This window comes from Paroedura picta, chromosome 4, assembly GCF_049243985.1.
Source record: "Paroedura picta isolate Pp20150507F chromosome 4, Ppicta_v3.0, whole genome shotgun sequence".
Lineage (NCBI taxonomy): Eukaryota > Metazoa > Chordata > Lepidosauria > Squamata > Gekkonidae > Paroedura > Paroedura picta.
In genome coordinates this window covers 37,031,670-37,055,522 of record NC_135372.1, presented here as the reverse complement: position 1 = coordinate 37,055,522, position 23,853 = coordinate 37,031,670, and the positions used below count along the sequence as shown (strand labels likewise).

Sequence of the window (23,853 nt, the reverse complement as noted above, 5' to 3'; positions counted from 1 at the left end):
AGAAAAGGTTAAGGAATGAGGTCCCTGAACCTGCCTGCTGTCTCTACCTCATCTCATCATCCTGCAGCTCCTTTCAGGGTATGCACACAAAGAGAGGCAGGAGGTGTAGGCCTCTACCTCTCTACTAGAAGCAGATCCTTTCAGGGCTTCATTATCTATATGTGATACCTGCCCCATAGGATATGGCTCTAGACTTAATTTGTGATAAATAAATTTCTATTTTTCTGAATAAGTACCTGAAAAACAGATACTCTTGCTAATCTTGCTGCCAAAATCTGGATATAATTCAGTTGCATCTGATAAATCTTTGCACAATATTTACACTATCAAGATATAAAACGCAATTATTTTAAAAAGCTCCTGTCTTGCAAGACACCTCCAAGTGTCTTGCTTTGCTAATGCTACAAAATAAGATTAACTGCTCTTTGCAGGCCTGCAAATATTTTAATCAATGCTTTAGTTCTTCGGTTCTGATCTGGCGCCTTTCAGACTGCTTATTTCGTACCTTGTGACATAAAGACACGAACAGTGGAGATCAATGCCATGTAGCCAAATAAATGTGCTTCTAGTAATTCAGGCAAACCCCTCAGCATCAAAGGGAGCTTATTCAAGAGCCAGAAACCTTTCCATGTTCTTGACATGTTACACCTTGACCGTTTACGCACTGGAGGTTTCATGCTGGGCTGCAGGCTGGAGTTTCAGTCGTGGCAGGTTGCCCCGCCTCTTCCTGCACCCACATGGGGGAGCATTTGGTCCGGTGTACCTCATCTGCTCCCGATTTGTGCTCCTGCATGAGAGTTGGGACAGTGAAGTTCCCAGTGCATAAACGGTCCTTGGCATTATACAGCACCAGCTCAGCCTCTTAACCACACTGGCTCAAATGCCAACAACAGAAATGCCAACAGAAGTTAGGCTTCAAATACGGATGACATGTGTGCAGGAGACCCCTGCCTCTAGCTAAGCCTTTCCCCACATTTTTACCATTGAAAAAACCCTGAACCATTTTTCAGGTTTCAAGAAACATGCTTAACAAATTAAAAATACTTTATTTTAATGGGGTTTTATTGTTGTGGGCATTTTATGTTGTAACCCACCACGAAACAGCATGCCTAGAGTGGTGGGTAAGAAATACAAACATAAGAATGATATATATTAATGATATATTTTAATGATATATTAATTATATATATTAAAATTAATTAATTCTCTTCCATTCAGGAATCTCTTCCAGGGCCATCAAGAAACCCAGGGTTTCATGAAACCCTGGCTGAGAAAGCCTGCTTTAGCTGCTTAGCTGAGCAGCAGGGGGAAAAATGGGAAGATGAGGGAGGAGCAATCACTGGCAACAACATGACATCACTTCCTGTGCAGACAGAAGTGACATCATAACCAACATTTGGCCAGAATTCAATGGCTTGGGGCCAAATGCTAGACTAGAGCATCACCAACAATGTGCCAGCATCACTGCTGGTCATACCTGAAATGATATCAGCAGAGCTTTGGCTGAGTACTAGAGTGTCTCCAGCAGTGGGCATATATTGCCATCAAAGAGGGCCCTGCCATCAGTGACTCTCCTACTGACTGCCAGCTTCAAAGCAATCTTTACCTTTTCCTGCTGCAGCTTCAGAATCAGGCCACGTTGCTTCTTTCGGATAGGTGGCATCTTGTCATCCTCTCCTTTGTCTCTCAAGTGCCTAGGAAAATCAATAGCAGAAGGATGTCATATTTTCATATTCCTTTACCCAATAAAATTTACAATAATATATGGAAACCACACGGTTAGTTATTTTATCACACATATTCTCTCCCTCACATAACACCTGGCACATAACACTCTACCTGGCACATAACACCTTTGTTTTGAACATTTAAAAACACAGACTGGAACCCCAGTTCTAACAAGATACATATATTTATTTATTTTTAAATTTATATACTGCTGCTCCCCAACAGGTCTCATGGCGGTTTACATGATAAAACATTAAACTCCTGTAGCTGTGGAGGCACTTAAAACCACCTGCAACAATGCACTGTGCTGCTGTATCCAGTACAAGGAAAGTGTTGCAGGTCCAACCAATGATTTATTGTGCCTTTAAGTAGTTCTTTTCTAGCCAATTACTATAAAGGTGCAAGGGATGAGTTTGCAGTGATGCAAAGAATTCCACAAAAAAATTGATTTTAGTAGAATGTAATTCTGCACTTTCTATGCTTCCTGATAGGCAGATTCAGTCATATCTTGTCTTGCCCTTTCCTTGTCTTGTTTGTCCATTTTCTAGCCAGGGAAAAGCTAATACACCTGTAACATAGCTGGCGATGTCAGCTGTTCCTGGTAGTATACAAGCAACCACTCATTTGGGAGTAGAGGCCCTAATACAGCAGCATTTAGGGTTGGATCCTCTATTTGCAGTCATAGTGGTTCAAAGGATCAAAACATGGAGACTCTAGAGCAGGATTAACCACCCTTATTCTGGGGGTAGGGGGGACCCTATTCCAGAAAGTAGTTGAGGAGATGGAACTATAACTGGGAACTCCATGACTGCTTGCAAAAGTTATTGCATCTTTTATCTCATTCAAGAACCTTCAGATGGTGCTCATGGCTTTCTCCTCTTCATTTTATCATCACAGCTGTACTCTGATATACACTTGTTCATAGTGAGGGGATTCTCTTAAATTGTGCTGACAATAAAATCCCAACCCTCCCTTTTCTCCAAGAGCTTTACAGTAGTTCAGGACTGGAAAGTGGGTGGTTTAGGTACTAGTCCATCACTATACTACACTGGCTCCTAGTCATCAGCTGGTGACAAGATACCAAACACTTGGAGGTCTTTGCATCATCGACTAAGAGGGCAGCAGATGGAACTTGTTTCCTAAAGAGATTCTTCCTCAAGTGTCAGAGGGGCTTTTCCAAAATACACACAGTGGCAGTATAATAAAAATCATCTGACACGTGCAGGTAAATTCATTACTTCTTTTCCTTACAAGTGAGGCAGATGCTCATGGGAATTGTAGTCCAGACATCCGGAGGGCCGCAGTTTGACTACCCCTGGTTTAACATATAGCCCCAAGATACATATTATACTAGGACTGGTATTACAAGCATATCAAAATTTCCAGGATTCTCATACTTTTCTTGGTGTTCTAGCCAGGCTAGCTCAGCCTTGGTCTTCTCTTTCAGTGCTTTTTTGCGCAATTGGAGAAGTGAGGACTGATGAGCTGCCCGCATTTCTTCTTCTTTCATGTACTGCCGCACCATTTCCATGGTGAATTTGGAAAAACTGTCTTGACTTCCTGAAAACAGCAGGCTCAGCTCCTGAAACAAGAACATAGTCCAAAATGTTAATTTTCATAGTATAGCCTAGAATCTTTTTTATTTTGCCATATATCAAAGCAAGACAAAATTGCCTTTATTAATGCAAGCCATATTGGTGGAGGACCATGTCTCCCCCCTCCTTCCTAACACAGTAGAATGAGAATCTGCTAAAAAGCCCATCTATGGCATAAAAGAAAAATAAAGTTTCCTTACTTGTAATTGTGGCTCATCTAGTTGTTCCTGTGTAGCCCTGCACAGTACCCATGTAGGAACGCACAGGACAATGATGATGAAAAATAGGATTTCCTCTTGATTTCTTCTAAGAGCCTCTTGTGGCGCAGAGTGGTAAGGCAGCAGAAATGCTGTCTGAAGCTGTCTGCCCATGAGGCTGGGAGTTCAATCCCAGCAGCCGGCTCAAGGCTGACTCAGCCTTCCATCCTTCCGAGGTCGGTAAAATGAGTACCCAGCTTGCTTGCTGGGGGGTAAAATGGTAATGACTGGGGAAGGCACTGGCAAACCACCCCGTATTGAGTCTGCCATGAAAACGCTAGAGGGTGTCACCCTAAGGGTCAGATATGACCTGGTGCTTGCACCCTTTACCTTTTAAATGTTGTTAATTTAGTTGTTACTGTGATGAGTAGACGCACAGACCAGCCTGCTGCACAGTACCCATGGGGACTGCACAGGACAACGACAATGAACACTTGCGTTTTGAAACACTGCCTGATGACTGTATAGGATTTTACTGTTAGCAATGCTAGAGCTCCGTCAAGCCTAGTTAACCCATGGAAAATGGAAATGGCATGGGTAGTGGAAATGCCTGTTTTTGAGTGCCCTCTCTCCTCCTGCAGAACAGGAGGTGGACATAGTGATGGAAACTTCAATCTAGGAGGATGGTTAGCGTGCAAGTGGAGGAAAACTTGGAAGGAACAGAATAGGACATGAGTGAGAGCACCTCAAATCAGTTATTTTGACAGGGATGGTGGCAAAGTGGTCTCACTTCTTTCACTGGTTTCCGGGTTGGGAAAGGCCTTGAATTTCAGAGCCCAGAGGACGAACACATGAAGTTGCACCAAGTTAGATCACTCGTCTATCAAAGTGAGTATTTTCTTTCTGATTAGAAGCAACTCTGCAACATCCTAGATAGAGGTTTTTCACACTACCTACTACTTCATGCTTTTAAACAAAATATATGCCAGAAACTGAATATAAGATTTTCTGCTTGCAAAGTGTATACTCTGACACTAAACTATCCACTGCGAGTGCGATCTGGTATTAAGTTTAAAACACCATATAAAGAACAGATCTGGATTACTAAATTCAAGTAAATGGGAACTGAAAGAACTGTGGGTTTAAAAAGCAGAGATGTTATCAAAAGAAATGAAAAGCCTTGATAGATGACTGATAAAGCTCTTAACCACTGCTAAAAACAAAAAAGAATTAAAAGTCTAAAGGCAATGTTTCAGAAACTGGTTCATAGAGAAACAAAGAATTATTATAGTAACCAGGGTAAAGATATAGAAGAGAACAAAAAGGAACAAGAGAGCTGTACCACAGAATCCAAGAAATCAAGGGAATATTCAAAGAACTAGATTTTAAGCCCTTTTAAGAAGCAATAAAATGGGCGCTAGAAAGGGGCGAGGGACGGCGCGGTGGCTCCGCCGGCCGAGAGAAGGCTGCCCTGCCCACCCCCCAGCCCAGACTCAGCCGAGCCTTCTCCCGGCCGGCGGAGCAGGCTCGCCGCGTTGGAAACGCGGCGAGCTTCGCGGCTCCTGATTGGCCCCTCCGAGTTTTTATCACGGACAGGGCCCGCCCTAACTCCTCCCACACAGCCCTTAGTGCTTTATTCAGTCCGTGGCGCTCTGCGCCACGGGGCTGTTTAAAGATGGTTAGACATGCTGAATGATCATCATGGAAATACACCGACTGAGAGCCAGTTTGGTGTAATGGTTAGGAGTGGTGATTTCTAATCCGGCATGCCAGGTTCGATTCTGCACTCCCCACATGCAGCCACCTGGGTGACCTTGGGCTCGCCACAGTGCTGATAAAACTGTTCTGACCAAGCAGGAATATCAGGGCTCTCTCAGCCTCACCCACCCCACAGGGTGTCTGTTGTGGGGAAAGGAAAGGGAAGGCGATTGTAAGCCGCTTTGAGCCTCCTTCGGGTAGAGAAAGGCAGCATGTAAGAACCAACTCTTCTTTTTCTTCTGAACAGATATAGAAATGAAGACTATCATACTGAAGAACTATACAGAAAAGATGAAAGGTGGCAAATTCCTTCCAAGAAAAGATTTGGGATTTACTGTTTCTTTCTCCTAGTATTTCTTCTTTTATCTGAGGGGCAGCATTGTTTGCCTTTTCTTCTTGGGGCTGTGTTTCTTTTAAAAGTTGATTTTTACAGTTATTTCTTTCAGTGTTCAGTTTTACAGTTCTTTATTTCAGTGTTTTGGTCTGGGAGGGCAGTGCAGTTGTAGTTAGAGTTGTTCATTCTCCCAGTTTGGTAGCTGTTGTACTTGTTGTAGTAGGTTGCCAACTTCGGGTACTGTTGTTCGGCTATAGTTTGCTGGCCTAGGGGGCACTGTTTGGTTCTCCTGCAACAGCTGTTCTCAAAGCAGTTCTGTCAGAGCTCTCTCAGGATGCCTGGCATCAAGAGAGGAAGGGAAGGCCACTTTGAGACTCCTTTGGTGAGTGAAAAGCAGGATACAAAAACCAGCAGCTATTCATCCTCTTGACTTTTCTGTATTTGTAGGGGGGGCTGGATGGGAGAGCCTGTGATGATGGAGCATTTCCCACCCTCAGCTTATATGCAAGTCAATAAATTTGCCCAGATTTTGTTGTAAAATTAGGTGCCTCGGCTTATATGCAGGTCAGCTTATATGCAAGTATATACAGTAGATTAGATTTATATGAAGATGGATTAGATTTATATGAAACTAGGAATAAAGCCCATTGTAGTAAGAATACAATGGGCGCTAGCAGGCGGTGGCCGTTGCCGGGGGGCGCTGGCAGGGGTAAGAGAAAGTGGGCGTACACGCTGCGGGCACGGTAGGCCCGGCGAGAGGATAGACAGGGAGAGGGGTGGGAGATGTGCCGCATTGGCAGCGGCACATAGTCTGGGAGAGACCCCGTAGGCAGAGGGAGGAAGACGCGAGGGCAGGCAGCTTACCGTAGCAAGCCGCCATTTTGGAGGGTGGGTGGCGGCTCGGCGTCGTCGTCCTGGTGGCGGTGGGGATCCACAGGTGGTAAGAAGGGAGGGCGTGGGCTCGGGGGTGGGTTGTCGGCGGGCTCCGCATGTCGGCAGGGAAGGTGGAGGGCAGGCGGCGGCTCGATGGTAGGTTGTGTGTGTTTTCCGGCTCCTCCGGCGGCGTAGGTGTGTTGGCGGGGCTGTTGGAGCACGGCGGCCGGCTCGTCGGCGGGGTCTTCTGGCGCGCGTTGGTGTCGGCGGCGACAGTTGAGGGCGGTTGAGCCACTTCGCTTTGCGGCTCCTGATTGGCCCTCTCCGAGTTTTTATCCCGGACGGGTCCCGCCCTAAATCCTCCCCACAACGCCTTTCTGTTTTATTTAGTCCGCGGCACCTGTGGCGCCGTGGGCAGTTTTAAGATTGTTGGAAGGAACATTAACAGTCAGAGACATGCAGATAACACCACATAACTGGCAGGAAATAGTGACTAAGAAATAACTACTGAATAGGATTAAAGCAGAAAGTGCCAAAGTAGGAACAGAACTGAACATCAAGAAGATAAAAGTAATGACAACGAAGGATTTATATAACTTTATAAGGTTGACAATGAAGAAATATATATTTTTTTCTCTTTGGGTGGATTAGCAACCAAAAGGGAGACTGCAACCAAGAAATCAGAAGGAGCTTGAACCTAAGAAGGGCAGACAGAAAAGATCCTTAACTGGAAGAATGTGTCACCAGTGATCAAGATCAAGTAATTCATGCCATAGTATTCCCTATTATAATATGATGTGAAAGGTGGACAGTGAAGAAAGCTGAATTATTTGTTGGAAAAGAGTTTTACGTATACCATGGGCTGCCAAAACGAAGGTTTTACTTCAAATCAAGCATAAAATCTCCCTAGAAGATAAAATAACCAAGCTTATATCAAAGAGTCCCTAAAAAAGACAATATTGCTAGGAAAAGCTGAAGATAGTAGGAGAAAAAACCCAACATGAAATGGACTGACTCAATAAAGGAAGTCATGGCTCTCATTTTGCAAGTCTGTTAACCATAGGATGTTTTTGATGGCATTAATTTATATCATCGCCATAAGTCGGAAGTGATTTCACAACACTAAACACACACATACTATATCAATATAATAACAAAATACATAATGAAAATGTGTACAAACAAACAAAATTACAAACCACCCAGAAGAGTCCCAAATACGTGAGGACACAAAATATTAAAAACTTGCCTTGACAGATGATAAAGGCATTTTCCTACAAGTTTCCTGATCAGAATAGCCATGGTGACCTGGTTTCTTCACGTTAATCCGGCGGTGGCTCTCAGAGGGGAGCAAGGACCGGAAAGACTTCTCTTCCATCTCATCTTCTGTCATGGAATCAAATTTCAGGGAATATTCTGTTGCAACAGTAGTTGAATCTGGGAAAGTAAGAAAGGCCATGAAGCAGGTTTTGTCCCTATACAAGAAAACACAGTTTATCAAGTGATTAATCTGTGTAAGGGTTCCTTAGGTCAATGGTCCAAACTATACTGTGTAAGTGTGAATAACTACACAATGAACTTCCCAAGCAGCCAAAAGTTGCCAAAAAGCTATTAAGGATACACTGCATGTACAGACAGACATAAGTGAAACAGCCAGAGAAAAGTTTTAACACTTGTTATATTTTTTCTGTCTGATCCAGTCGCAAACACCACTGACAGAGGCAGGAAGAGAACACAAAAGAGCACTCACCCCTCTCGCCTGGGATGGATGGAACACTGTTACTCTGCGGGGAATTGTTCACGGCTGCCAAGTCTTCTTCCTCAACAGAACGGTTTGATTTTTCAGTCTGCGGGATGTCTTTGGTCTCCTTGGAAAATGGAACAAACAGACTTCCCTGGCAACTGCTGCTGTTTCATGAAAAGACATAACAGAAGGACGTAGATGAATTACCAGGACTGTAAAGGTAAGACTGAAGCAAATCGTAGAGGGATGGTCAAAGAATATATGTCGATTATGACACCCAAAGGAGGCTGTTTGCTTTCTCCTCCTGAGAACTCCAATAAAGACTAGAGTTATTCTGCCATTCTGTCAGATTGACACAAAAAATAAAATAGCTTAACTAATGTAATATCTAATATATGCTTGAAAAATTAGATGCGTGCAAATATTTTTTGACTGGTCTCTTGGTTCTGGTACCTTGGACACCAAAAAATATTGGGATCTGGATCCCAATTCAGTATAAAAATCCCAAATTTGTTTAGATCCAGTCAATTTGAAAAGGAAAAAAAAGGGGGGAGTATACCTGAGGCTGTGCTGGCAGGGAATGAACAGCTCCCTGCTGACACAGCTGATCCTCTGGTTTCTAGAGCAGCCTGGTTTAAACAAGGCTGCACAAGGAGCCAGCCCAAAGTTGTGCCAGTGTGAAGCAATCCACTCCCCACCAGCTCAGTTGATTCTCAGGCTGGCTTCTGGTGCAACCAGCCTGAATCTGTATGGGTGAGATGCGACCTGCTCCCACTAAGCACAGCTGATCCTTGGGCTGGCTTCTTCTGCAGTCCTATTTAAAATGATTTAGTTATCATATGACATGTGTTTACCAACCTCCAGATAAAGCTTGGAGAGCTCCTGGAATTATAACTGATTGCCAGGCTACAGGGATCAGATCCCCTGGAGGATCCAGGCCACAGTTGTGTGGGCAAGGAGTGATGCACTCCCTGCCAGCACAACTGATCCTTTGGCTGGCTTCTATTGCAGCCCTATTTAAACAAGGCTGCATGAAGAGCCAGCATGAACCTGTGTCACTGGAGAGCAATCCACATCCTGCTAGCAGAGTTGATCCTTGGGCTGTCTTCTGCAGTCCCTTGAAACATTGAAGGGACCTGAATATATGCAGAGTTGTTGTTTTTCTTCTTTTCTGAAACAAGCCTTCTTCTTGGCTAAGGAACATTCCTCCAACATGTGATTCTTCTGTTGGTGGAAGAGACATTACTGTGCAATGAAATTTCTTTGGGCCAGAGGAAAGCTTCAAATTTGGTTGAGCTGCATGGTAGAATAGAAGCGAAAAAAAGTACAGTTCTGGACTACAAGAAAAACCGTGACATCCACCATCCTAATCAATGCCTAAAGCTTCATTAAAATGAACAGATAATCTAAAACAATGCCCAACAGTGCTCTTAGACAGTCCCATTCACTATGGGACACCGTGCTTGAAAAGTCTAAACTAACTGAGGAATCTACATCCTGGATGCATCATCCCTCTGAAACAGCCTCAAATCAAAAAAGAAATAATGGGCTAAGATCAAAAATGAAAATTGTTCCAATTATGTCACAAAAACATGAATGGCAGCATGGGACTGTAGGGATCTATAGCCGTGGTCCCCAACCCCCTGTCTGGGGACCGGGACCGGTCCATGAATCAGTTGGTACTGGGCCACAGCTCCTCCTCGTCCTCCTCCCTGGCTGCTGCCTTGGGGGCTGCCCTGCCACTCTGCCGGAGGCTCACCTTTGGTGCTCTCCAGCGGCTGCCATGGCTGGGGCTCCCCCTTGGCGTGGCACTGCGCAGTTGCTGCTGGCAGCACCCCCAAGTGGGCGGCAGGAAGTCAGGGGCACCGACGGGAAAGCAATTGGAGCAGGGGCTCAGGCGGCGGTGATGTCCCTTGGCAAAAGCCCCCCCCCCCCCCCGGGCCTCAGTAAAATTGTCAAGCGTTGACCGGTCCCCAGTGAGAAAAAGGTTGGGGACCACTGATCTATAGGAACATTAATGTCCAATGATGAATGGCACGGGGAAATAAGTTTGCCTTGCTGACAGATTTAGTTCATGGTGAAGTTCTTCAGAGAAGTCCACCCTAAGAAATAGGAAGGCAATTTAGAAACATTTGGTTAAAATGGGGAAGCAACGGCATCAAGACAAGATGAAGGATCAAGGCGTTGTTTTCTCTCCAGTTGCAGAATCTGCAGTGTGTTTTTCACTGCCTAGCAGCAGCAACTTGGTGATTTTACCACCCTGGGAAGTAAACCAGGGTAGAGCAATCCTATTTTGCTTTCAATCTCTAATTTTATTACCACAAAGCATCCATTCACGTCTGAAGAAGTTTCATTGGGGATGGGGGAATTACACAAATCAGTCTGCTTACTTTGCAAAAGTAAGCATTAAAAATCTACATGTTGAGTATTGTGCATGTTTTCATGTCACATACTGGCTGTACCTTTCATATGTGCACAAATTTACACTACTGACCAACACTCTGACAGTATAGCCTACTCATTATTGGGTTTCCAGTCCTGGGCTGGGAAATACCTGGAGATTTAGGGGGCGGAAACTGAGGAGGGTGGGATTGAGGAGGAGAAGCAATAGAATATAACACCTTAGAGACCACCTCCCAAAGCAATCATTTTCTCCAGGCATATTTATCTCTGTCACTTAGTGATCAGCTGTAACCCCAGGAAATCTGTAGCAACTCTAGCCTCCTCTCTTTCTGGATGCATTTCACCAACAGCATATAGCCTCAGCTGCAGCATATAGCCTTGTCTCAGTTCCTAAACGGACTTTAAAAAAATTCTTTAAGCTGTTGGAATGACTGACACAGCAATCCTCAAATAATATTTGCTTGAAAAATCAATTTTGCCCTGCTTGTAATGCCCACTTTTCTTGAGTAAATGCCCAGTACTCTCAAACTGCTGATATACTTGCAATCGGAATGTATTCTAACTGGAGTTTATGTACCATTTTTGCATCTGTGTAACCGGTTGCATTGATTGCCACACCAAGTGGCCGGCTAGTAGCTGCTTTCATACAAGCTCAGAATTAATGGGTGCAAGAAATTGTGGTGCATGAAATGCAGAAAGCACTACACAGTTGCCAAGGCAACATGACACCCCCCTGCTCATGAACTCACAACTGACAATAAAGAATAAACATGCAGAACACCTGATATAGATCCAGTGCTCTTTTCAAGTGTTCAAGGATGCTGCTTGCAGTTGGTAATCAAATGACATAACAATCTGAAAAAGGGCAGTGCCCTGCAACATTTCTTTGTTCAAAAAGCATTGTATAACAGCAGCTGAAAGAATAGCTAAGAAGCTTTTTACTTCAAAATAAAAGAAAAGCTTTCCTAGCCAATTGTTACAAAGATTTTAAAGAGGGTAGCCTGTGCTTACCTCAAAGTTCTTTCTTGCATCAATTCTTGAGTTTTGAATGGAGGCATAATCTTTCAAAACTCACTAGTCTGAATCTTACCTTTCTGCTCAGTGAACGGGCGGGTGGATATGTCCTGTCACTACAAAGTATATTCTGCCACTATAAGAGCCTCATGCATCAACAGAAGGCTCCTTACTCCAAAGGAGTGTGACACCTTTACCTGAGCAGAGTGGTAGGATACATATCCCATCGTGTTCCAGAAAGATCTGTACTTAATATTTCATTTGTCTCTTAACAGTCTTAGAAAATGCACTGAAACATTTACCAAACTGGTTTTGACTTTGTAAAATGATATACAGTTATGAAATAAGGAGAGGTGAGAATGGTTATATTTTTCAACCTGCTAAGGAAGGGTGAGGCTAATCTATGCTTCCTGTGTCATGTATCACCTTTGTAGCATTTATAACCAACTTGTTAGATTTAGCTCCTCACCTCTCATCACGTGCCTTTGATCTTGATGATTCTGAACAACTATCAAATGAAGGGGAGGAAGGGTGCTCTGAGTCACTCGTCTCCACTTTATTTTGCGATGGGGTAACAGCGTCTGTTTTCCTAGTAAAGAAAAACAAGGACGTTTGTATAAATTGAACATCAGAAGTTTCTTCCAGGTGATAGATTTGGATACATAAAGAAATAAATACTAAAGCATAATCTACATAAAGTCAGATAAATTAATGAAAAATATTAAGTGAAATACCATAAGCAGCATTTTGCAGGAAATTGCCTGACCATGGCCTATTTTTTACCACAAAATCAGAGTTCGATAGCACTTTTAAGACCAACAATGATGAAGATGCAGAAGAAGATGCAAAAGAAGATGCAGAAGAAGATGATGCAGAAGAATAATAAGAATAAGAAGAAGATCAAGAAGAAGATGAAGATCAAGAATTGGTTCTTATATGCTGCTTTTCCCTACCCGAAGGAGGCTCAAAGCGGCTTACAGTAGCCTTCCCATTCCTCTCAAGGCATGAGCTTTTGAGTGCAAGCACTCTTCCTAGTCTGAGGAAGAGTGCTTGCGCTTGAAAGCTCACGCCTTGAATAAATCTTTGTTGGTCTTTAAGATGCTACTGGACCCTGATTTTGTTGTGCTACTTCAGACCAACACGGCTACCCATTTTAATCTATTTTTTACCAGTGAGAATGTAAGGGATTCTTGTCAAACAATACTCTTTATGGAGAAGCAAAGAAAGTTTCATAATAGGTAGGGGGAGGATTCTGATCTGGCAAGGCACAAACCATTATGAGACTTCTCTTTCCAAACCTAGCAGTCTGGAACGGGGGGGAAGGGTGTAGGGAGAAACTAACATTGCTTCGTAGCTTAAAACATAACATGATAAGCAACAAGCAAAGGTCATTTCCCTCTACGGTCTTCAGGAGGAGATACGGTATTGCAGCTATTCCCAACCCCTGGTCCAGGGACTGGGACCAGTCCATTTATCAGTCAGTACCGGACCGCGGCTCCTACTTGCCCTCCTCCCCAGCTGCTGCCTCGGGGGCTGCCCTGCCACTCTGCCACTGGCTCACCTTTGGTGCTCTTCGGCAGCCGCCATGGCTGGGGCTCCCCCTCAGTGTGGCACTGCGCAGCTGCTGCTGGCAACGCCCCCCAGCAGGCGACAGGAAGTCAGGGGCGCTGGCGGGAAAGCAAGTGGAGCAGGGGCTCAGGCGGCCCTCAGCAAAAGACTACCCCCCCCCCCCCCCGGGCCTCAGTAAAATTGTCAAGCGTTGACTGGTCCCCGGAGATAAAAAGGTTGGGGACCACTGCTGTATTGTATGACCGTATTCCTATTGTTCAATTCATTGTGTTATTTGTATTGTTTTTCTGCAGTTCCATGTAAACCACCCTGAGCCTCAGGGGAGGGCATTATATAAATATCATAATAAATAATAAGTGAAATACACGGATGCCTGACTGGTGATATCTTCCCCAAGGCCTAGAACCAATACATCACGACAACTTGTGATCACAAGGACAAAGGCAATTTTTTTTTATATCACTCATTGCTTTTTCTTAGTAACTGTGAAAACAACCGCCATATTCTATATTTGGAACTTAAAAGTTCCAATGAAAATACCTGCTTGTATCAGCACGAGCTTTTACTTTCTTTATGCATGTTGAACGGTGCTTCTGCTTTGGGTCCAATAGCAATGGCACTGGGTTTGCAGGAATACTGGCTGCATCTGGGCATTGGGCACATGCTATCTCTGACAGCTGAATACACGGGTTTAGTGAGAAATAAATTTCACAAACATCAAACTATATATCATGATTTAGCTTATGAGAAATTACCAAATATTAATTATTTTAATTTGGTGATAAGTTTGCCTGTTACACACTGCTGCTCTTGTCGCTAACAGGAGGAAATAATGGAAAGAAATTATTGTTGGGCAACAGTGTTTCATCACTTCCAGAGAAGTCCCAGAAATCACATCAGTTTGCTCTAGGAATTGCTGAAAACTCTTTGGTTCCATCAAACAGTTTTGAATACCCCCTAGAACAGTTTGACGTCACTTCTGGGTGTTACCCCATGTCCCTGCCCCCTCCCCCCCAGACTCTTGTTGGCTGCCAGCTCCTGGCTGGCAATTCTACCTAGTGATAACCCCATATTCTGAGGTCTACCCCTAGTATAAGAGACAATTTACAAATTGATTGTCGTGTTATCTGAACAATTAGATTATCAGCATAACACTAAATGAGTACGGCAAAGGGCTACTTCTAAGAGTACCCTTTCAAAACACAGAAGTACTTGGAAACTGCATTCAGTGTGCCAGTTTAGCAAACCTTCTCTAACTTGTACCTTGTTTGCAAAGATAGCTATACCACTAACATTTCAGTGGTCAGTTACTTGTACAATTTTTTGCTTTAAAACAAAGACCTTTCAGTATGGAATCTCCCACATTTTTACCATAGCAGAAGACCCCCCCCCCCAAACTAGCCCCTAAAGCCACCCAAGAAATTGTCAGGAATGTCTCTCTTTGCACACCACAAAACATCTACCAGGGAAAGAGCACACAGTCCCTCTCATGTTATGTAAAACTATTCTGACTGGCCAGAATACCCAGACTTTCTACTAAGCAAAACCAGAAGCTTTCCTCCAGGCTTAACCAGTTCTAAATTGGAAGAAGGTTCCTTAGGATGGAGAAACATCCTCCATGCTACAGTCCAGAATATTAAACAGCAGTACATGAACTCAGAGGGGAAATGTTTCACTCCATTTCCCCCCTCAAAAAGTTAACAGACTTCCTTTTTCCAACCTGTAGGAACAAGGAGAAAGCTTTGCAAAAGCTTTGGTTACCATAAGCCAATGGATCTTAAGGTCACTTTTAAAATTTGGCCATGTTTGCTAAGGACTTCACAGCAGAAAATCACCTTGCGGATCTGCCAAGCAGTAGCTGTGGTGAGAAGAGCTGCCTCCATCTGCTGAGCTGCTATTTTACATGTAGTCTCATGGAGACCTCCTGCTGCATCTTCTTGGGACTGCACCAGCTGCTGTAGTGATTCTGCATCAGCCTACAGAGAAAGAGAGAGAGTCATTCACTCATTCGGAATGACCTCATTCTGAGAAGCTGGAAGGGGGTGTCCAACCCCCTATATGAGAACACAATCCAGTACATCAGAGCTCTCAAATAATCCACATAGTTGGAAGACAAAGCAAAAAACAGAAGGTTCAAGGTAGTGGCAGTGGATGAGCGAAAGGGTTGTGAGTGTCCTGCATAGTGCAGGGGGTTGGACTAGATGACCCGGGAGGTCCCTTTCATCTCTAGTATTCTATGATTCTGTCTATGTTGCTTGAAGCAATGGAAAGGACTGCCAACCTCCAGGTGGTAGGTGGAGATCTCCTGAGATTATAACTGATCTCCAGGCAACAGAAATCAGTTCACCTGGAGCAAATGGCCACTTCAAAAGGAGGAATCTGTCATTATACTCTACCCTCCTTCAGCTCCACCCCCCAAATCTCCAGGTATTTCCATCCCGGAACTGGCAACCATAGCAAAAGAAGAGCATTACACAGAAGTGCTTACATAGCAACACAGTTTTTACATGCTGGGACAATGCAAAGAACTTTCCTAACATCACCAAGATTCTGTAGGTAGTGCCCTTAAAAGCTCATATCACCTTGAATTAGCTGGGCTGGAAAATTAAAGCTGGAGAAATACACTTCATAGGAATCTACATACTTGGTACCAAGATCTTGTGTTTGTTACAACATAATCTTTCCCCTCCTAAAGCCTCTGCCACAATTTTCTAGTCCTGCCACATAAAGGTCCCACACCAGAAATCCATGATATCCACAATGTTTAAGCACTACTTGCGTACTCTTACACTATTTTAAAAGCTGTATTTACCTGAGCTGCTTTCTGTTGTGCCTCCTTCAGTTTCCTCTGACTTTCCAAAATCTCTTGCTCTGCTTTGAGCTTCATAAGAGCCAAGTCTGCCTCATGTTGCTTTTGCTGGGCCTGCACAGCAAAGAAAACACTCCAATCATCGTATCTGATTTACTGTTAAAAGCTATACTCAAGTATGTCTTCAGCTTCAGCATTTTTGAATATTTATCTTTGGCAACTTCCGTTTCAAAGCTTCTTCTCCGATAGCTGTGATGTAATCTCATTAAATTGGTCACAATGGCATCAGGGCTGCCACAAAAAAAATGGCTGAAATTCTCTCTGGGGCCCCTTCCTCACATCTCCCAGACTCAACTCAAACGTTACATAAAAACAAGTCATGTGACTGGGCCCTGGAATTATGTTCCCTTACTCCCCTCTCCCAGCAACTCTGATTTGCAAAATGCGGCTGATTTGTTTTAAGGACCAGCAAAGACAGGAGTCTACAAATAAGCACCGTGCTACTACCTTCTTGCCAAGAAGAGTAATTGGATTGCAACATTCAACTCAAAACACAAAACAGAAACAAAATTAGCATAATCTATATCTTATTTATATAGGAACCTGGTAGTTTTGTGGATTTAGTGTGAATGTGACAATATTCTTTCAGATCTCAAGCGACATTTTCGCAGAGCAGGAAAAGCTTTTCCATTTTGTGTCTCTTTTAGAGAACACAAAGACCATTTAAAGTAGAGATAAAGCATTTCTGTGGTTACCTTTAGTATTTGAGCAAGTGAAACACCTTCTTGTGCAAGTAATATGCCCTGCAATCGATTCACGTCCGAAAGCTGCTGTAGAGATGCCTCAATGACACTTAAGAACTGGAGCTCTGCTAATAGTTGAGGCTGGAGGTCAGCGGGGAAGAAATGCTTGGAGTCTGTAAAAAAAACATACAGCATTACCCTAAAAATTGGCCTTATATCAAGTCAGAAATCAGAATAGCACTTACTTGTGGCTGTTGTTTGCTGAGAGTTCTTCTTTTATCCAAGGATCAGTTGTTGGGTAGAAAGGCTTCTCTCCCTGGGTTAGGCTTGGGCTGAGTGAGGAGTCTTGGGCTGTTCAAACCATCACTAGTCTGACAAACAGCTGATCTGATGGAGGCTATAGGGGGGGGGGGGTTGATTCCAAACAGCTGATCTGTGGAGAGAAGCTTCTCCACCAAAGCAGCTTGGACTCTGTGTGAGCAGTTTGAACACACACAGCTGGATAAACAGCTGATCCTCAGAAAGAAGTGTCTCTATAGGATCAAGCTTGGGTTGGGGAGGGCAGTTTGAACCACCGCCTCACAGCTAACAAACAACTGATCTTGAGAGGCTTTTCTCTGCAGATCAGCTGTTTGTTTGAGTTGTTGGGGGGGGGGCATACTTTAAATGTCTCTTCATGCAGCAATGATTCAGGAACCCAAATCAAATTGGCTCTTTTGATTTAGGTTCTGAATCAAACTAGGCAAGTTCAGTGAAAAACTTGGGGGGAAACCACAAATCAGCATTGATTTGGGTTTTTTTTTAGTTTAACCAAGCCAAATACACATCCCTAATTACAGGTAAGTTTTGATTTTAGCAAATTCTGTTCAGTCCCACATTGGGAGACGTGCACGTTTACTTACCGTGGAGGTGAATGTGTGGGGTTTAATTGAAGAGACTCCATAGAACACCTACGTCACTCTAGCACCTTTAATATTACTGCCCCCTACCTGGTGGTATTGGTTTTACAGAGGCTGTGCAAATATGAACTGCTGAGCTGTGCATTTCATTGAAGATCAGATCATTTTAACTGATCAAACTCTGACATTATAATTGAGAATGGATCCCTGCTTGTCTCGCAACAGAATGAAATATTTTTCAGTTGTTTTGCCTGCTTTTTTTGTTTTGCTTTAAGTAACGTTATAACCTGCATTGATGGAAAGCCTCCTGGGAGGATTCAGTGATCTGAGGAGTCAGCATGGTATAGTGGTTAAGAGTGGTGGCCTCTAACCTGGAGAGATAGGTTTGATTTCCTACTACTCTACATGCAGCCAGATGGGTGACCTTGGGCTAGTCACAGTCCTGTTAGAGCTGTTCTCAGAGAAGTTCTGTCAGAGGTCTCAGTCCCCCTCCCTCACAGGATGTCTGTTGTGGGGAGAGGAAAGAAGGCGACTGAAGAACACTTTGAAATTACTCTTTCTTCGTCTCTTCCTTCTTCTTTTTCTCCAAGTGAAGACAAAGATGGCAATGTAAAATGCTCCTAGACTGAACCAGAACTTCAGATTCCTGGTATATATCTTGGATATGGGCAGGAGGCATGAACTCTTGGGGCCATTCCGCACCAGGATCTATGTGGCAAATTGGTTGCGGGACGAAAAAACGCCATTTTAAATAGTGGAATTCGTCGTTATGCATACCTGGCTTTGTAGTGGAATCCAGTTGCGTTTCTATCGTTTCCCACAGGCTTCCGGCCTCAGCAAAAATTGCTAGCCAGAAAACTATATTGCCGAGCTCGTCCCGCCCCTGGCCGTCAAGCAGCCAATGGGAGGCTGTTATCATGATCCCAAAAAGCCCCTTTCCCTTTAAGGAAGTTTAAAAAAAAACACACGTTGCAATGAATCTGCGTTGATTTGTGGCAACTGAGAGACTCATCTAGGTAGCAGGTGGCGTTTGAGCTGCCGTTTCATCATTGCCACGCTCCCCCCGAGTGAAAAAAAATAACCCCCCCCCGGCACAGGTGCGATTTTCGGCCGAAAATACAGTAAAAAATAAAGGGAAAATAAACCAGCAAACGGGGCTGTGTGTTGTTTCGTGCTTAGTGACTTAAAACAGCTCTGCAGCCAGGGAAGCCTCGCTGGGTAAGCGAAGGCTCGCCGGTGCGTTGATCTCCGCCCGCTCAGAGAAAAAAAAATGGCGATCGCTTTGCCGGAAGATCAGAGGAGAGAGCTAGGGGGAGGGACTCTGCAGAAACCGCAACAATGGTAACGCACAGAACTTTCCCGCTAGTGTTGCTGATTGGTTGCAAGAGTGTAGCGCTTTCCGGAGGGTGAATCCACTTTTTGGGATTTCCCTGAAAGCACTACAACGAAGCGCTTTTTGCAGATCGGTTTCAGGAGTGTTGCAGATTGTCAACGATGTTGTGCATAACAGCAAAACTGTAGCGATTTCAATTTGTAATCATTGTGCTATTTTGGACGAGTGCGGAATGGCCCTTGGCCTTTGGTTCTTATCCTGTGGCTCATTCTGTATGGCCTTGGACAATGGGCCGGTTGGATTGCAGACCAGCCCCAAGATACAGTTTATTCTTAAGACCTTTTATAGATATCTAAATTCTGTTTCTTTTATTTTATCTGATTGTATTTTCATTTGTTTTAAATTACTTTGTCCATTAGAGTGAAAAGTGTCCAATAAATACAGGCTTGGATTTTATGAATGTGTTGCACACATGTAAGATAGTCTCTGCCACAAAGCTCATTAAAAAGCAACGATCTCATTATTATTATTATTATTATTAGATTTATTATTATTAGATTTATTTCCCGCCACTCCCTTGCGGCTCGTGGTGGGTAACAGCATCCCAGAATCCCCATTAAAACCCCATTAAAACAACAATAACGTTACCAATATTACCGGCATGGCAAGAACGGCAGCTCAACTTCCCCCCTCCTACTACTAGCAGGTAGAGAGGAGGTCCTGATGATGTATTACTTCGGATCCAAATCCCGAGTCCCCGGGGGGTGGGGCATAGATCTATATTATCATGCAAACAGAAGTGCTTGTTGTTGTTATGTGCGAAGTCGTGTCCGACCCATTGCGACCCCATGGACAATGATCCTCCAGGCCTTCCTGTCCTCTACCATTCCCCGGAGTCCATTTAAGTTTGCACCGACTGATTCAGTGACTCCATCCACCTCATTCTCTGTCGTCCCCTTCTTCTTTTGCCCTCGATCTCTCCCAGCATTAGGCTCTTCTCCAGGGAGTCCTTCCTTCTCATGAGGTGGCCAAAATATTTGAGTTTCATCTTCAGGATCTGGCCTTCTAAAGAGCAGTCAGGGCTGATCTCCTCTAGGACTGACTGGTTTGTTCGCCTTGCAGTCCAAGGGACTCGCAAGAGTCTTCTCCAGCACCAGAGTTCAAAAGCCTCAATTCTTTGATGCTCGGCCTTCCTTATGGTCCAACTTTCGCAGCCATACATTGCAACTGGGAAGACCATAGCCTTGACTAAACGCACTTTTGTTGGCAGGGTGATGTCTCTGCTTTTTAGGATGCTGTCTAGATTTGCCATAGCTTTCCTCCCCAGGAGCAAGCGTCTTTTAATTTCTTTGCTGCAGTCCCCATCTGCAGTGATCTTGGAGCCCAGGAAAATAAAATCTGTCACTATCTCCATTTCTTCCCCCTATTTGCCAGGAATTGAGAGGGCCGGATGCCATGATCTTTGTTTTCTTGATGTTGAGTTTCAAGCCAACTTTGGCACTCTCCTCCTTCACCCGCATCAATAGGCTCTTTAGTTCCTCTTCACTTTCTGCCATTAGAGTGGTATCATCTGCATATCTGAGGTTGTTGATATTTCTCCCTGCAATCTTGATCCCAATTTGTGACTCCTCTAATCCCGCATTTCTCATGATGTGCTCTGCATACAAGTTAAATAGGCAAGGCGACAGTATACAGCCTTGCCGAACTCCTTTCTCAATTTTGAACCAGTCAGTGATTCCATGTTCAGTTCTCACTGTTGCTTCTTGACCTGCATATAAATTTCTCAAGAGACAAATAAGATGCTCTGGTATTCCCATCTCTTTAAGAACTTGCCACAATTTGTTGTGCTCCACACAATCAAAGGCTTTAGCATAGTCAATGAAGCAGAAGTAGACGTTCTTCTGGTACTCCCTAGCTTTCTCCATGATCCAGCGTATGTTGGCAATTTGATCTCTAGTTCCTCTGCCTCTTCGAAATCCTGCCTGTACTTCTGGAAGTTCTCGGTCCACATATTGCTGGAGCCTAGCTTGTAGGATTTTGAGCATAACTTTGCTAGCATGAGAAATTAGTGCGATGGTGCGGTAGTTTGAACATTCTTTGGCATTGCCCTTCTTTGGTATTGGAATGTAAACTGACCTTTTCCAATCCTGTGGCCATTGTTGAGTTTTCCAAATTTGCTGGCATATTGAGTGTAGCACTTTTACTGCATCGTCCTTTAAGATTTTGAATAGTTCAACTGGAATGCTGTCACTACCACTAGCTTTATTGTTGCTCAGACTTCCTAAGGCCCATTTGACTTCACATTCCAGGATGTCTGGCTCCAGGTCAGTAACTACCCCATTGTGGTCATCAGGGATGTTAAGCTCGCTCTTGTATAGTTCTTCTGTATAATTTTGCCACCTTTGTTTGATCTCTTCTGCTTCTGTGAGGTCCCTACCATTTTGGTCCCTTATCATACCCATCTTTGCATGAAACGTTCTCTTCATATCTCCAATTTTCTTGAAAAGATCTCTGGTCCTCCCCATTCTATTGTTTTCTTCTATTTGTTTGCACTGTTCATTTAAGAAGGCATTCTTATCTCTTCTAGCTTTTCTCTGGAATTCTGCATTCAATTGGGTGTATCTTTCTCTTTCTCCCTTGCCTTTCACTTCCCTTCTCTCCTTAGCTATTTGTAAAGCTTCCTCAGACAGCCATTTTGATTTCTTGCATTTCTTTTTCTTTGGGATGGTTTTAGTTGCTACCTCTTGTACAATGTTGCGAACCTCCGTCCATAGTTCTTCAGGCACTCTGTCTATCAGATCTAATTCCTTAAATCTATTTGTCACCTCCACTGTGTATTCGTCAGGGATATGATTTAGTTCATACCTGAGTGGCCTAGTGCTTTTCCCTACTTTCTTCAATTTAAGCCTAAATTTTGCAACAAGAAGCTCATGATCTGAACCACAATCAGCTCCTGGTCTTGTTTTTATTGACTGGATAGAACTTTTCCATCTTTGGCTGCAGAGCACATAGTCAATCTGATTTCTGTGTTGACCGTCTGGTGATGTCCATGTGTAGAGTCGTCTCTTGGGTTGCTGGAAAAGAGTGTTTGCTATGACCATTGTATTCTCTTGACAAAATTCTACCAGCCTGTGCCCTGCTTCATTTTGTACTCCAAGGCCAAACTTGCCTGTTATCCCGGTTATCTTTTGGCTTCCTACTTTAGCATTCCAATCCCCCATGATGATAAGCACATCATTTTTGGGCGTTGCTTCTAGAAGGTGTTGTAGGGCTTCATAGAACTGATCAACTTCATCCTCTTCAGCAGTAGTGGTTGGGGCGTAGACCTGGATCACTGTGATGTTGAATGGTTTGCCTTGGATTCGAACTGAGATCATTCTGTCATTTTGGGGATTGTATCCCAAGACTGCTTTTCCTACTCTCTTATTGATTATGAATGCTACTCCATTTCTTCTGTGAGATTCTTGTCCACAGTAGTATACCTGATGGTCATCTGAATTAAATTGGAACTGTCCATAGAGTTTTCATGGCAAAGATACTGGAGTGGTTTGCCATTTCCTTCTCCAGTGGATCACCTTTTGTCAGAGCTCTCAGCTATGACCTGTCCGTCTTGGGTGGCCCTGCACGGTATAGCTCATAGCTTCACTGAAGTGCTAGTGCAAGTGAAAACACAACTACATAGCAGAAATTATCCTGTGCACATGGAATGTGTTCATAGGACCCAATCCATATGATTTATCTATCATTTTGGACAATGGTAAGCTAAATATGTCATAATCGAGTAACTCACAGTGCCTTCACATTTAGGCACCTATGTTCATGTGCTCAAATCAAACTTTTACACACATAGATACATACATATAAATAACAGTTTGTTTAGTCAGCTCACCACTCACAACACCTGTCCCAGTACTTTTGGCTTCAAGGTTCATATCAGGCAAAGCAAGATTTGGTTTGGGTCCAGGAAGTATAGTTGCTTGAGATCTTGAAGAAGACCTAAATTGTTCTGCTAGAGCTTCCAGCTGTTTCTGCACCCCTGGAGACTGAGGACAGCTTGCAGTCCTTGGTGACCTTATCTTATCTGGAAGACTGATAGGACAAAAAAATCAAACCAGAAGTTAAAAAGTTCAGAGAGATAGGGCATTCATGCAACAGTAGTGGAGAATGATTTCCTTAGAGCAGGGGTCTACAGCCACAAAATAATAATGATGAGGGTGGTGGTGGTAGTGGTGGTGGAGGAGGAAAATTAGAGTTGGTTCTTATATGCTGCTTCTCTCTATCAGAAGGAATCTCAAAGCGGGTTACATTTGCCTTCCCTTTCCTCTCCCCACAACAAGACACCCTGTGAGGGAGCTGAGGCTGAGAGAGCCCTGATATTACTGAAGAAGAAGAGTTGGTTCTTATATGCCACTTTTCCCTACCTGAAGGAGGCTCATAGTGGCTTACAGTCGCCTTCCCTTTCCTCTCCCCACAACAGACACCCTGTGAGGGAGGTGAGGCTGAGAGAGCCCTGATATTACTGCTCAGTCAGAACAGCTTTATCAGTGCCATAGCGATCCCAAGGTCACTCAGATGGTTGCATGAAGAGGAGATGTTGGCGCTCCTAACCACTATACCAAGCTGGCATAAAACTACAAGGAGTGTTTGTGACAAAGAAATGAGCAGTGGGAAACACATTCACAAGATGAAAAAGTAGGATAACTGTAAGGAAAAAGTGAGGAACATAACTTGAGGAAACTTTTATGCTGACTCTGATAATACACAGAGAAAATTACTATTTGTGGCATGCTAACATCTTCTGCTCGAGCTGGCCAGAACTAATGTTTAAATCATCTTTCTAGAAGATTCTGAATC

At 43.8% G+C, this 23,853-nt stretch overlaps 1 protein-coding gene across 7 annotated transcripts in view; it reads right to left on the bottom strand.

The window, feature by feature from the left end:
- The window catches only part of LOC143835188 (centrosome-associated protein 350-like), a 71,282-nt gene that overhangs the window by 17,979 nt on the left and 29,450 nt on the right, over window positions 1-23,853 (bottom strand). For 6 of the 7 annotated variants that reach the window (XM_077332451.1, XM_077332453.1, XM_077332454.1 and 3 more), the window contains 10 exons: window positions 22,889-23,088; window positions 16,780-16,940; window positions 16,028-16,138; window positions 15,051-15,191; window positions 13,756-13,892; window positions 12,116-12,235; window positions 8,236-8,393; window positions 7,735-7,922; window positions 3,126-3,310; window positions 1,607-1,694 (listed from right to left, as the gene is read on the bottom strand). In XM_077332451.1, coding sequence (XP_077188566.1) covers window positions 1,607-1,694; window positions 3,126-3,310; window positions 7,735-7,922; window positions 8,236-8,393; window positions 12,116-12,235; window positions 13,756-13,892; window positions 15,051-15,191; window positions 16,028-16,138; window positions 16,780-16,940; window positions 22,889-23,088 — 1,489 coding nt within the window. The remainder of the gene's footprint in view (window positions 1-1,606; window positions 1,695-3,125; window positions 3,311-7,734; window positions 7,923-8,235; window positions 8,394-12,115; window positions 12,236-13,755; window positions 13,893-15,050; window positions 15,192-16,027; window positions 16,139-16,779; window positions 16,941-22,888; window positions 23,089-23,853) is intronic. The other variant, XM_077332452.1, reaches the window with a different exon arrangement.